The following is a 14,951-nucleotide window of genomic DNA, read 5'->3' on the forward strand; positions in this document are numbered from 1 at the left end:
GAACACTTGTATACATATACAGGTATAACAATTCATATTTAAGTTTAATGTGAACATGTGTATACATATGTACGTATAATAATATATATTTAACTTTAATGTGAACATGTGTACACATATGTATGTATAATAATATATATTTAACTTTGATATGAACATGTGTATACATATGTATGTATAACAATATATATTCATCTTTAATGTAAACATGTTCATACATATGTACGTTTTACAATATATATTTAACTTTGTAACAATACATATTTAACTTTAATGTGAACATGTGTATACATATGTACGTATAACAAGATATATTTAACTGTAATGTGAACATGTGTATACATATGTACGTATAACAGTGACATAAAGTGGCTGACTGTTATTTGATATTAGTATTATTGCATGATAGCCTTCCTGTTTTATGTTATTGCTAAAATGCTTTCATGAGATTTATGGTATATATGATACTACTACTTGTTCTTTCAGACCTGAAATCATCTTTGTATTGTTTGCAGCCTTGTGGGCTTTAGCAACAAGAAATGAACGTTGCTAAACTTGGTGTCTGTAATCAGTGTAACGGTAAACAAGTGAAGGAGATTATATATGGCAGTGTTGTATGGGGTTACAAGCCCTTTGATGCAGATCTGTCGTCCCTGCTTGGTCAGGTTAGGAGAATGTTCATACATGCTTCACCAACCCCCAACCTCCAGAAATACTAACCAAAACGTTTTTTTTTTTATCTCAAAACACAGTCAGTTCTGTTTTCTTTCGCTTTTGTTTTGTTCTTTGAACTGAGGTGGATTGGAGAGCCGGTCAGAATGAGGCTGACACCACACAGTGGTGTTTTCTGTGAGCACCTTTTTCTTTAAAATCGGAGAGTGGATTTAGATTAGAGCGAGCGGAGAACAGGGCAGTACTCATTAACGTACAGTAACTAAACTTGCAGTTGCCGGACAATGCATGTGATGAACTTCTTCAGCGTTCGTGGGCTGCAGCTCCCACATTCACTCGTAATACGCGAGTGGGCTATTACGTGTATGACCGTTTTTAACCCGCCATGTAGGCAGCCATACTCTGCTTTCAGGGTGTGCATGCTGGGTATGTTCTTGTTTCCATAACCCACCGAACACTGACATGGATTACAGGATCTTTAACGTGCGTATTTGATCTTCTGCTTGCATATACACACAAAGGGGGTTCAGGCACTGGCGGGTCTGCACATATGTTGACCTGGGAGATCGGAAAAATCTCCACCCTTTACCCACCAGGCGCCATCACCGTGATTCAAACTCAGGACCCTCAGATTGAAAGTCCAACACTTTAACCACTCGGCTATTGCGCCTGTCATGTGATGAACTGATTTAGTGTTCCGCATTTGATAGTGAGATGAGTCTTCAGTTCTTTATGTATTGTTTTGGTTTATTACTTGTTGGTATGTGTATAGTGATACCCTCTTTCTGTGTTGGGGACAGTTCACCATTTTGAAAGCCATGAATAAAAGCTCTAACAATAGCGTTGCCCAACTAATGCCAGAGTATTTATGGAAATGAACTTTAAAGTTCCGCAGTGATACCATTCTTGCCTGGTCTTTTTTTTTTGTTTTTTCTTTCTAAATATTTTTCATGATTTTCATCTTTGGCTGCAACTTCCACGTTCACTTGTGGGCTTTTATGTGTATGACCGTTTTTACCCCGCCATGTAGGCAGCCATACTCCGTTTTCAGGGGTATGCATGCTGAGCATGTTCTTGTTTCCATAACCCACCAAACGCTGACATGGATTACAGGATCTTAACTCTTTCACCGCCAGATGCGGCTTTTGTCAACATTGAGGAGTCATGTTGATAAGACCATTTTTTTCACATTCTAACACAGCTCAACAGCTGTAGCCAGTTTCCCATCAACACAATGACCAACCTTTGCTCCCTGACCCAGTTTGAAGTGAACAAGTCTGCTCTGACCCAGTTTGAAGTGAACAAGTCTGCTCTGACCCAGTTTGAAGTGAACAAGTGTGCTGTTTTGTTTGGACATGAACCGAAGCCTGTGACTGAGAGCATGGTTTCTAAAATACTTGGCGCTGGGGAGTGTTTTTCACACAGAAACTCGGCAGTGAAAGAGTTAACGTGCAGGCAGTGTGCTGTGTTGTCCTCAGGCAGTGTGCTGTGTTGTCCTCAGGCAGTGTGCTATGTTGTCCTGTGTTGTCCTCAGGCAGTGTGTTGTGTTGTCCTGTGTTGTCCTCAGGCAGTGTGCTGTGTTGTCCTGTGTTGACCTCAGGCAGTGTGTTGTGTTGTCCTGTGTTGTCCTCAGGCAGTGTGTTGTCTTGTCCTCAGGCAGTGTGCTGTGTTGTCCTCAGGCAGTGTGTTGTGTTGTCTTGTCCTCAGGCAGTGTGCTGTGTTGTCTTGTCCTCAGGCAGTGTGTTGTGTTGTCCTCAGGCAGTGTGTTGTGTTGTCCTCAGGCAGTGTGTTGTCCTCAGGCAGTGTGTTGTGTTGTCCTCAGGCAGTGTGTTGTGTTGTCCTCAGGCAGTGTGTTGTCTTGTCCTCAGGCAGTGTGTTGTGTTGTCCTCAGGCAGTGTGTTGTGTTGTCTTGTCCTCAGGCAGTGTGTTGTCTTGTCCTCAGGCAGTGTGTTGTGTTGTCTTGTCCTCAGGCAATGTGTTGTGTTGTCCTCAGGCAGTGTGTTGTCCTCAGGCAATGTGTTGTGTTGTCTTGTCCTCAGGCAGTGTGTTGTGTTGTCCTCAGGCAATGTGTTGTGTTGTCTTGTCCTCAGGCAGTGTGTTGTCCTCAGGCAATGTGTTGTGTTGTCTTGTCCTCAGGCAGTGTGTTGTGTTGTCTTGTCCTCAGGCAATGTGTTGTGTTGTCTTGTCCTCAGGCAGTGTGTTGTCTTGTCCTCAGGCAATGCAGGCAGTGTGCTGTGTTGTCCTCAGGCAGTGTGTTGTGTTGTCCTCAGGCAGTGTGTTGTGTTGTCCTCAGGCAGTGTGCTGTGTTGTCCTCAGGCAGTGTGTTGTGTTGTCCTCAGGCAGTGTGCTGTCCTCAGGCAGTGTGCTGTGTTGTTCTCAGGCAATGCAGGCAGTGTGTTGTGTTGTCCTCAGGCAGTGTGTTGTGTTGTCCTCAGGCATTGTGCTGTGTTGTCCTCAGGCAGTGTGCTGTGTTGTCCTCAGGCAATGCAGGCAATGTGCAGTGTGCTGTGTTGTCCTCAGGCAGTGTGCTGTGTTGTCCTCAGGCAGTGTGCTGTGTTGTCCTCAGGCAGTGTGCTGTGTTGATCTTTTGGATCACGGCACCTGGCATTGTGTGTACCTTGGGGACAGAAAGGGAGATAACGGATCTGTGCTGGTGTGTTTCATACAGAAGTATCAAGATGCATAGTGTGGATGTGACGGCTCTGCCTGTGATCACGATGATGATGATGATGATCTGGATACTTCCTCTCAGTGGTAACTACACTTCTTGCCTCGTAGCGGCACCATGCCTGACTGAACATACTCCTTTCTTCCCCTGCGGCGTGTGTGTGATTGTGTTGAGCGATGAGGGTGGGATGGTGTGATTCCTTCATCTCTATCACTAGTTTCCCCCTTCTCCCATCCCTTCCAACCCACCCCTATCCCCACCCCCTCTGTGTGAGCCTGACACTGTGCATGAAAATAAAGTAGTTTTTTTGTTGTTTTTTTACTTGGTAGTTGTGATTACCATGTGCTGTAGTCATGTGTTATATGCCAGTGGGATAACACATAGCTTTATGTGTTTAATCAGATTTGAGACCACGGAGAGGCAGCCCCATGTTGGTGCACATAGGTTGTTAAATGTTTATCAGACATGTTACTTTATGATTCCCTGGTAATAATTGTACAAGTGAGATTCTTTGTAGAGACAAAGTACATATTTGCTCAGTCTTGATGGAAACAGTCATTATTGTATGGTGGTTTACAGGAGTTAATTCACCGGGAGATTGTATTTGTCAGTCACATACTTCGTGCACATTATCTTATGTCACTGATTGTTGGTGGTAAGCTAAATGGAGCTTGTTTTACATCTTTACAAAGATCTCTTTGAGAAGACTGTACAGCTAGGCTTTGAGTGAAGGAACGGAGAAAGGTTACCTGTCGTGTTGTTAAGTTTGTCCATACAACATATTATGGTTCTTTTAGATCAGCCTTTGATAGCAATGATGTCTAGCATATGTTTGGGTATTGTTTTGAACTGGGTTTTGGTTTTTGTATGTGTTGCAGGTGTGCTGCTGTAGTCATGGAAACGCCTCATTTTCTTGCTGAAAGACCCTGCTTGTCTGTCTCCAGGAGAGTGGAGTGTGCACCTGTCGTCTGCCTGTAATTCTATTCCTTCCTCAGAAAAGTAGAAGAATATCTAAAGTACCGGGTACAAGGCCATATAGGGGAAAAGGTGGGCTGGAGACGTATGTGTGAGTGTGTCCGCGCATGAGTGTGTGCACACACACACACACACCTCTATAGCTATATAAATCATGCATGAATGCATGGGTGTTTTATTTTTCTGCTGAGATGTTTGAGTGGGGTTATTGCATGCTTGTGGTCTCTTGGTGGTGGTTTTAGACTTTTAACTGCAGTTTTGTCATGACAGTTACATTTGTCTTTTAATTGTTTCACTTTGTCTTAAAATGTAATACTTTCTTACCTTGATGTTTTCTTTTTCCATGTTTGTGTGGTGATAGGGAAAGGTGTTTTTATTCTTTCTGTAGATGTAACTGCTTTTAACTCGGTGTGCGTATGTCAGTGTGTAAGACAGAGAGACAGTAATCATTTATGTGTGACCCATTCCCCTTACACATACATGCCAGCTGTCTGTCCGTCCACTCTGAATCCATAATGTGTCTCTTTCCCCTTTAGTTCATAATAAAGAGTGTTTTTTTCCTGCACTTGTAGCTGTGTAACTACCCCCGTGGGGATGCCGGGGGTCTTTCAGTATAAATAGCATCCCCGCCTTAAGGAAATTCTGTGCTGGAAATTTCCTCTTTTCTATCACTCTCTTTGTTTCTTTTCTTTCTCACTGTTGTCTCTCTTTTTCTGCCTTCCCAGTCCATTCCCCCCTTTTTTTTTTTTCAAGCAAGCCTCAACACTTCTTTTCTCTTTTCCACAGTCTGTGATGTACTATCTGTGCTGTTTTGCTCTGGCGATTAGGTAATGAGATGTAAACACTGGGATGGGCACTAGCTGCCCGTTCTGCAATGTTATTTGCCTATGTTGCCTTTTTATGTATTTTTTGTTTGGCTTTGAAGTATCGTTTTTACCTTTTTAAGGATTTTTTTATTATCTGGGGACGATATAGCCCTGTACGGTTGGCTGGACTATGAGCAACAAGAATAATAATAAAAGAATAATAACAATCTGGGGATGATTAAGCAGAATGGCTGGCGTCCTCAGCATGGCCTGATTTTATTGCCCTAAGGAGCTAAATGGTTCAGTTTTGTGTTAACGTGGTTGAGCATTTGTATGGTTTGACAGCCCTGATATGGCCCTGTGTGGTAAGCTGGACTATAAGCAGCAAGAACAAGAACTGTGTAACTTGGTGTGTTCATGTCAGTGTATGTGAGGGAGAGAAAGCGAGCACTTGTATAGTAATGCATGTGTATGCTATACACAAGGTCATGAAACATTAATTCTATCCTGATAAACATGGGTATTTTAAAATATTAATGTTTCCTGGACTGTGATGCTGACTTCAAATATGAAAACACATCCGTTGCTCTGTAATAGAATACTGCTTCAAATTGCCTCACATTTTAAAACCTTTCAAGTATACCTTTTCTCCTGTAGTAACTTCCTCTGAACAGTTACCTCCCTTCTGTTTTATTTCCCTGTGTCTTTGTGGAAGATTAACCAGTCGAAAGACAGACAGTGATGGGATGCTATAAAAACAAAATTTTCTCCTAAGGTGACTTGAATTTGTGATCATGCAATTACCCCCATGCATATCATCTGAATGTGAACAGCTGAAAATATTTTTACCTCATTCTTTACAAAATCTGCAGTCTCATCTGCTTCCATTGGAAACATTTTATATATATATATGACAATAACTTGTGTTTGAAATGGTTCAAAGTTGAATCAGGAGCCGTCTGGCTGGCTGTTGAAACTTTACTGTGTGAGTAGTTAGATTGTTGTTTTATTTTATTCATACTTTGTGTGATGCAAATTCAGGACAGAGGAATAGAAAAAGTAGTGATCAAATGAGGCATGGGTGGGGTGTGGAAGAGGGAGGATTTTCATCTAACATCAGCTGTGGATGGACATTAAACTAAAGAACGAACACACATACACACACACACAGCAAAGCACATATGCACATACACACCTGACAAACCACTCATTTGCTAACATTTCCACGACATATGTACTTTTAATGAATCACACTTTGCAGAAATGTTCTTTGTGGGCTGACGATGGCAGGCACCTTTTCATCTCGTATAAATAAACTCGCACACTACAGCATCAGCAAAGCACTCGTCCAAAAAAAAAAAATCTAAATCAGAAAGGTGGCCGAGTGGTAAAGTGTCTGACAAACAGACCAGTGTCCTCGGGTTCAATACCTAAATGCAGACCGGAACCTTGCACTGGACTTTGAGCGGTGGTCTAAGCACTAGTCATAACTTGATAAACTGAGGTTCCCATAAGCAGCAAGTGCTTATCACGTGTAAAAGAAACTACTGCAACAAAAGGGTTGGCCCCAAATTTGTACAGAAAAAAAATCCAAATTGGTACCAGCTTTTTGTTTTTTAAATAATAAAAGGTGGCTCTACACTGTAATCAATCGCTCTCCTCACAGAGAGCAGCACAGATTTCAGGGAAATCTGTTGTGACAAACAGTAATACAATACAATGAAATGCAACGCTATGCAGGATAGTACAGTACAATTCAGTACAAGAAAGCAAACCAGCAAACCAACCATCCACACCCCAGCCAGACTACACACAGACACTTCAAACAGACCACCAGTCACAAACACCAGGCACTGGTGATGGCATCATTCTCACTACACTCAGACGTGGTACCATGGTCTTCATTTGATATGGATGGACGTTGCTGAATGTCTGTCGATCTGCCATGCAAAAAATGTTCCTGTGGCACCTGACAGTTTTAGTTTCAGTTGCTCGAGGTGGTGTTGCTGCGTATGGACAATACCACATACGCTACCACCACATCTGCCAGGCAGAAGCCTGAGCAGCAGCATGACCCAACGTGCTCAGCCAGGCCTCAAGTGCATGCATATATGTTTACCTATCTAAGTGGATTTCTTCTTCAGAATTTTGCCTGAGGACAGCACATTGCCTGAGGACAACACACTGTCTGACAACACACTGCCTGAGGACAACACATTGCCAGGACAACACAACACACTGCCTGAGGACAGCACACTGCCAGGACAACACACTGCCTGACAAAACACTGCCTGAGGACAGCACACTGCCAGGACAACACACTGCCTGACAACACTGCCTGAGGACAGCACACTGCCCGAGGACAACACAACACACTGCCTGATGACAACACATTGCCAGGACAACACACTGCCTGAGGACAGCACAACACACTGCCTGACAACACTGCCTGAGGACAGCACACTGCCCGAGGACAACACAACACACTGCCTGATGACAACACGTTGCCAGGACAACACACTGTCTGAGGACAGCACATTGCCTGAGGATAGCACATTGCCAGAACACACTGCCTGAGGACAACACAACACATTGCCAGGACAACACACTGCCAGGACAACACATTGCCTGAGGACAACACAACACACTGCCAGAGGACAACACACTGCTTGAGGACAACACATTGCCTGAGGACAACACAACACACTGCCAGAGGACAACACATTGCCTGAGGACAACACAACACACTGCCAGAGGACAACACGCTGCCAGGACAACACATTGCCAGAGGACAACACGCTGCCAGGACAACACATTGCCTGAGGACAACACAACACACTGCCTGAGAACACTGCCTGAGGACAACACACTGCCTGAGGACAGCACATTGCCAGCACAACACATTGCCTGAGGACAACACACTGCCAAAGGACAGCACATTGCCAGAACACACTGCCTGAGGACAACACAACACATTGCCAGAGGACAACACACTGCCTGAGGACAACACAACATATTGTCTGAGGACAACACATTGCCGTGAGTTCTTCAGTGCACCAGTGGACACCACTTTTGTTGCCATCGTCGTCGTCGTTTTTTCAGTGCTCCAAGTGCATGCTGCTCACAGGACCTCGAGGTGTGTGAACAGTGTGTGTACATATATGCCTGTTTATATTTGTTTAAGTGTGTGTATTGTCTGTCTGTACACACATGCCTGTTTAAGTGTGTGCGTGTACACGCAACAATACACAGAGTACTATGCATGCATTCTACTGTTCCCCAGTGGCTGTGACCTGTGTGTCTTACAGCCAGCCCGCCCCCACATCGTACACCCACACCCACACATCATTCACCCACACCCCTGCCTCCACACCGCTGTCACTGATGTCCTCTCCCCTTGAACAACGTCGTCTCCACACCTAAACTCCCCTCACAACAACCGTCTCACAAAGCCGATAGTCTTCCTTTTCTTTGACAACGTCGTCTCCACACCCAAACTCCCCTCACAAAGTCTCCAAAACCCAAACTCCCCTCACAACAGCCGCCTCATACAGAGTTGATTGTCTCCCCTCTGTTTCACAGGAAGGGCTCGATGGTGATCTCCAGGGCAGCACACGGCAAGCCCAGGTCAAACTTGGTCACCACCTCCGGGTGCAGAACTCCCAGAGTCCCTATCTTCAGGCCTCGGGAGATGATGTCAGCGCAGCGCCCAGGGAAGAACGTGGCATCTGCAGAGACAGTGTGATTATAATGATTACATCTGCAGACATTGTGTGATAATGATGGATTCCATCAGCAGACATATATCTGCAGACAAACATGGTGTGATTATAATGATTCCATCTGCAGACAGTGATTACAATGATTCCACTGCAGACAGACATCTGCAGACAGACATGGTGTGATTATAATGATTCCATCTGCAGACAGATATCTGCAGACACTGTGTGATTACAATGATTCCATCTGCAGACAGATATCTGCAGACAAACATGGTGTGATTATAATGATTCCATCTGCAGACACTGATTACAATGATTCCATCTGCAGACAGACATCTGCAGACAAACATGGTGTGATTATAATGATTCCATCTGCAGACAAACATGGTGTGATTATGATGATTCCATCTGCAGACAAACATGGTGTGATTATGATGATTCCATCTGCAGACAAACATGGTGTGATTATGATGATTCCATCTGCAGACAAACATGGTGTGATTATAATGATTCCATCTGCAGACAAACATGGTGTGATTATAATGATTCCATCTGCAGACAAATATTGTGTGATTATGATGATTCCATCTAAAGACAGAGATTGTGTGATTATGATTCCATCAGCAGACAAGCATTGTTTATGTTTTAATGAGTCCGTCTCCTCGAAAAACATGGTTTTTAATTATTCCATCCAAGGACAAACATCGTATGATTATACTGACTCCATCTGGTTACAAATATTGTATTGTGTGATTATAATGATATTCATCTACAGAGACAAACATTGTGTGATTATAATTATTCCTTCTGCAGACATTGTGTGATAATGATTCCATCTGCAACAAACGTGTGATTGTAATGATTCCAACACTGTGATTATAATGTGATTCCATCTGCAGAGACAAACATTGTGTGATCATAATGATCCCACCTGCAGACAAAAATAAGGCAATGATAATGTTTATATCCTGCGAAGATCTCTTCCGGAGGAAGAGTGAACTCCGTAGTCGCAACTCCACACCACGTCAGTGTGGGTGTTCCTTCAGTGGGACACGGGGCAGGATGGACACGACTTGTCAGGACTGACGCAGCACGGGCGCGGATGACCAGCATGGTAACAAAACTAGATGTCGGCCTCTCCACTCAAGGAGAGTCGCTAGACCAATCATGATGGAGGAGGTTCTGGCCCCCCAAACGTGCGGCATGCAGGCCCACTGGTGTGTGGTCATGCCCTGATGCCCATGAACCAGACCCCCAGCTGTGGGTCAAATAGCCGGACAGATGGAGTTGGAAACAGGCAATCGTCTAAGAGAAGGAAAACTCAACAGAAAACCATGAGCTGCTCTGAAGTCAGAACGTGATAGCTGAGGCCAGCGGGCAGACCTCCTGCAGAGTCACAAACACAGGAGATCAGGCACTATGCATCACACCCAATATGGCCACACAGACAGACATCTGAAGGCATGGTGCTCATCCCGGGGTTCTCCAAACAGTGACAGCGCCGGGTCTCCAGCCTCCAGGGGGCCCAACCACAGCTCCCCAGCCTGGTGGAGCTCCAGGAGGAACTGTGGGGACCAGCGGGGTCCCTGTGGCAGATTGTGTACCTCACTGTTCTGACCAGACTGAAAGTCTAGCATGGCTAGGGAACGCGGAAGAAGAACTCGTTCGCACAATTCTGACGCTGGCATAACGTTGGAACAAAATGCAACTGAGCTGTAACAAAATGTGGCGAAATCATAACAGTTGGCATCTCGGTAAAAAAAAAAAAACAATCTTACCATCTGACGCCCGCAGACAGTAGCCAGTCTCGCCGCCACCAGGTGGCACTTCAAGCAGCTGCATCACTCTGTCCAACAGGCCGTGGATCACCTCGAAGCCCGGAGACTTGTTGTAATTCACCGCACACAGTCGTCGCTCGTTCCTCGCTCCCACGTCTGCACAGTCAGAGGAAAGGATTGGTTTGGATTTTTTTCCTTTTTGGGGGTTTTATACTGCATTCTTATTTTCTTTTTGGATCATCATATTTCATTCTTATTTTGTTTTTTGTTCCCCAAGCTTGGGACATTTTGTCTTCTATATTTGGTAACACCAACTGTCCTAGAACACTCTTGGCCGAGAGAGTGGGGAAGTAACTTGGGCAAGATACTCGCCACTTTTATCAAATTCTAGCCCAGATTTTCTTCTCTTTTTTTTCCTTTTTCTTTTTGTTTTGTTTTGGTTTTTATAATCATCATTATATTTTATTCTTATTTTGTTTTTTGTTCCCCAAAACACTGGTTAAACTCCCCCACCCCCTACACCCCATTCCCCCACACCCCCTCCCTACCTTTGGAGGGGTCCTGAAAGACGACGTCGGAAATTTCAAACAGTCTGATGGGCAGGGGAATGTTCCTGTTGTGCTGGATCGTCTTCAGCACTCCGGGCAGCAGGCTGGTCCGTGCCACCTGAAACCATCATCAACGTCATCATCATCATTACCATCATCGCTATCATCATCATCGCTATCATCATCATCGACATTATCATCATCGTCATCATTGTCATTATCATCATTGTCATTATCAACGATAGTTGCAATGGACACACAAACAACAGCACCTGACTGAAAGAAAGTGTACTGGAGAAAGTGGAAGAGCACACAGAAGAAGAACACAGCCAACTAGAAAGATCACAGCAAACTCGAGCGAGGAAAGTGATTGGGATACATTGCCTTGTTCCTATACGCGGCATGGTTAGCTGCATCCAAGACATGGCGAGCATGACACCGACCCAAACCACAACAGCCAGATGGAAATGCCAAGACTGAACATACTGCACCAACAAAGCACGATCCATGTGATCTATAGTTGCCTTGCGAGTGGTAGACTATTTTTTCAATAGTGGAAATTCCCGAACATAGGAAATTTCCGGTCCATTTTTAATGCAGACACACAATCACGTGCTAATTTCCAGTGGGTGTGCAATCTACAACATGTGATTCCTGTTCTAATGTGTTCATTTGTGTGATGGACAGTGAAGGAGACTGACATGTGTTGTTTACTGCTGTAAATGATCATGTGTGTTATCATAAGAGTATTTGTAAATATATTTCAAAAGTAAAGGAAGTTGAAAAGTGCCCTTATTTCCTCAAGAGAAAGGAGGCTGAAAAAAATCCAACTAAAAGGAAATTTTCTACCTAAAATTACGTTTAAGTAACATACTTACTGTGACCCACTAGTGCAGACTCTGGCAGGGGTCTAAATCCTGTCCTGTGCAAACTACTACCCACCTATGTGGAGAAAACGAAAGTAGCTATGGCCGATAACATCCCTGTTATTTAATGAGTTGTCTTTGTGATGCTGTAAAAGATTTTACACCAGAGGATAATACTCGTTTCCATTCACTGAATTTCTTTGACAGGATGAAGAACATTCTAATACAGGTTATACCACAGTTAACTCTGCCATTGTCGGTCCCCAGCCCGAATGAAAAAAGAGGAGGGGCTGTGGTATTTTACAATGTAGGTCAAGTTCTTGTCGGCAAGTGGTTGACACGGAGACATTCCACATTATTAGGTCAAGTTCTTGTCAGCAAGTGGTTGACACGGAGACATTCCACATTATTAGGTCAAGTTCTTGTCGGCAAGTGGTTGACACAGAGACATTCCACATTATTAGGTCAAGTTCTTGTCGGCAAATGGTTGACACGGAGACATTCCACATTATTAGGTCAAGTTCTTGTCGGCAAGTGGTTGACACCGAGACATTCCACATTATTAGGCCAAGTTCACATCGGCAAGTGGTTGACACAGAGACGTTCCTCATTTTTAGGCCAAGTTCTGGCACACGAGAGGTTAACACCGAAAAACACTCCAGTGTAGGCCAAGTTCTCGTGCGCAAGAGGTTGACCCATATGTATCTTCCCTGCTATTGTATTTGGTAGCAACAATTTTTAGGGTCTTAATGATCATGATTTTTGCATCCTTCCTGTGATGCTGTGCATACATGATAATAATTAAAGTGTGCGTGTATACATAATTACATGTATTTGTGTGTGTGCGTGTGTACATACATGATAACAATTAAAGTGTGTGTGTTTTTATTGAGTCCTGCACAACCACAGGTCCTGTACAAACAGTAGTCCTGCACAACCACAGGTCCTGTACAAACAGTCCTGCACAACCACAGGTCCTGTACAAACAGCAGTCCTGCACAACCACACGTCCTGCACAAACACACGTCCTGCACAACCACAGGTCCTGCACAAACAGTAGTCCTGCACAACCACAGGTCTGCACAAACGCAGGTCTGCACAAACGCAAGTCTGGAAATATGTATGTTTGTATGCATATATGTATCTGTGTATGTACATAAGGGGCTGGGGGCAATTTGCGGGCCAAGATCTGAATGAGCCAGAACCCCCTTGCTAAAATTGGGGTGTTGCCATATTTCTCCCATAGTGTGAACTACCCCAAAATTTCACTGAAATTGAAGGCCACTTGAAGTATTTTGTGCTGTGGCTAAATCTCTAGTTAGCCAAACCCCTCAATTTGGCCTCTCCAAAAAAATGCACTCTTATAATAATGCACAGGGTTTTACTAAGTCCTGTTCCACCCCCTCAAAGCATTTATTATATATTGGGGGGGGGGGATTGGGGGGCCAATTTGGGGTCAAACTTGTTGGGTGGTTGCCATTGGTAGCAAAATTGTGGTAGTGGGGTCCCAATAAACCATCAGTTATATGTGCACATGTGTGGGGGGTCAGTATATATGTGTGGGGTCAGGACCCATTTTGAGAAAGTGAGCCAGTACCCCCAGTCCTTGTACAACTGTGTGTGTGTGTGTGTGCCTGTGTGTGTGTGTGAGAGAGATCCTGTCTGAGAGAGGAGACCAGTCTGCACAACGGACACAGTCGAGGTCCCACCTGGAACTCCAGAGTCTTGGGGTTGGCGATGTGGACGGCGTTGGTGGTTTTGATGTCCTTCCTCATCTTCTCCGCTATGTCCTCCCGTGAACACTGCACAGCACACAGGGCACCGTACATGGTAACACAGCACACAGGGCACTGTACATGGTAACACAGCACAGAGGGCACAGTACATGGTAACATAGCACACAGGGCACCGTACATGGTAACACAGGGCACCGTACATGGTAACACAGCACACAGGGCACAGTACATGGTAACACAGCACAGAGGGTACCATACATGGTAACACAGCACACAGGGCACCGTACATGGTAACACAGCACACAGGGCACCCTACATGGTAGGCACCGTACATGGTAACACAGCACAGAGGGTACCGTACATGGTAACACAGCACACAGGGCACCGTACATGGTAACATAGCACAGAGGGCACCGTACATGGTAACACAGCACACAGGGCACTGTACATGGTAACACAGGGCACCGTACATGGTAACATAGCACACAGGGCACCATACATGGCACAGCACACAGGGCACCGTACATGGTAATATAGCACACAGGGCACCGTACATGGTAACAGCACACAGGGCACCGTACATGTTAACACAGCAGACAGGGCACCGTACAGGGTAACATAGCACACAGGGCACCGTACATGGTAACATAGCACACAGGGCACCGTACATGGTAACATAGCACACAGGGCACCGTACATGGTAACATAGCACACAGGGCACCGTACATGGTAACACAGCACACAGGGCACCGTACATGGTAACATAGCACACAGGGCACCGTACATGGTAACATAGCACACAGGGCACCGTACATGGTAACATAGCACACAGGGCACCGTACATGGTAACATAGCACACAGTACATGGTAGCATAGCACACAGGGCACCGTACATGGTAACATAGCACACAGGGCACCGTACATGGTAACACAGCACACAGTACATGGTAACACAGCACACAGGGCACCGTACATGGTAACACAGCACACAGGGCACCGAACATGGTAACACAGCACACAGGGCACCGTACATGGTAACATAGCACACAGTACATGGTAACACAGCACACAGTACATGGTAACACAGCACACAGGGCACCGTACATGGTAACACAGCACACAGTACATGGTAACACAGCACACAGGGCACCGTACATGGTAACACAGCACACAGGGCACC

General features: G+C 44.9%; 1 protein-coding gene across 2 annotated transcripts in view; it reads right to left on the bottom strand.

The window, feature by feature from the left end:
- Window positions 1–6,342: 6,342 nt before the first annotated feature.
- The window catches only part of LOC143301878 (phenylalanine--tRNA ligase beta subunit-like), a 29,114-nt gene continuing 20,505 nt past the window's right edge, over window positions 6,343–14,951 (bottom strand). Inside the window, exons 15-19 of one of the 2 annotated variants that reach the window (XR_013057859.1) lie at window positions 13,745–13,837; window positions 11,170–11,287; window positions 10,622–10,777; window positions 7,850–8,849; window positions 6,343–7,808 (exon numbers count right to left, since the gene is read on the bottom strand). Coding sequence is in view for 1 of the 2 variants with exons in the window: in XM_076616298.1 (XP_076472413.1) it covers window positions 8,698–8,849; window positions 10,622–10,777; window positions 11,170–11,287; window positions 13,745–13,837 (519 nt within the window). In the remaining variant the exon portion in view is untranslated. Of the gene's footprint in view, window positions 8,850–10,621; window positions 10,778–11,169; window positions 11,288–13,744; window positions 13,838–14,951 lie in introns of both variants that reach the window. The other variant, XM_076616298.1, reaches the window with a different exon arrangement.

The sequence above is a fragment of the Babylonia areolata genome, chromosome 28 (assembly GCF_041734735.1).
Source record: "Babylonia areolata isolate BAREFJ2019XMU chromosome 28, ASM4173473v1, whole genome shotgun sequence".
Taxonomy (NCBI): Eukaryota; Metazoa; Mollusca; class Gastropoda; order Neogastropoda; family Buccinidae; genus Babylonia; species Babylonia areolata.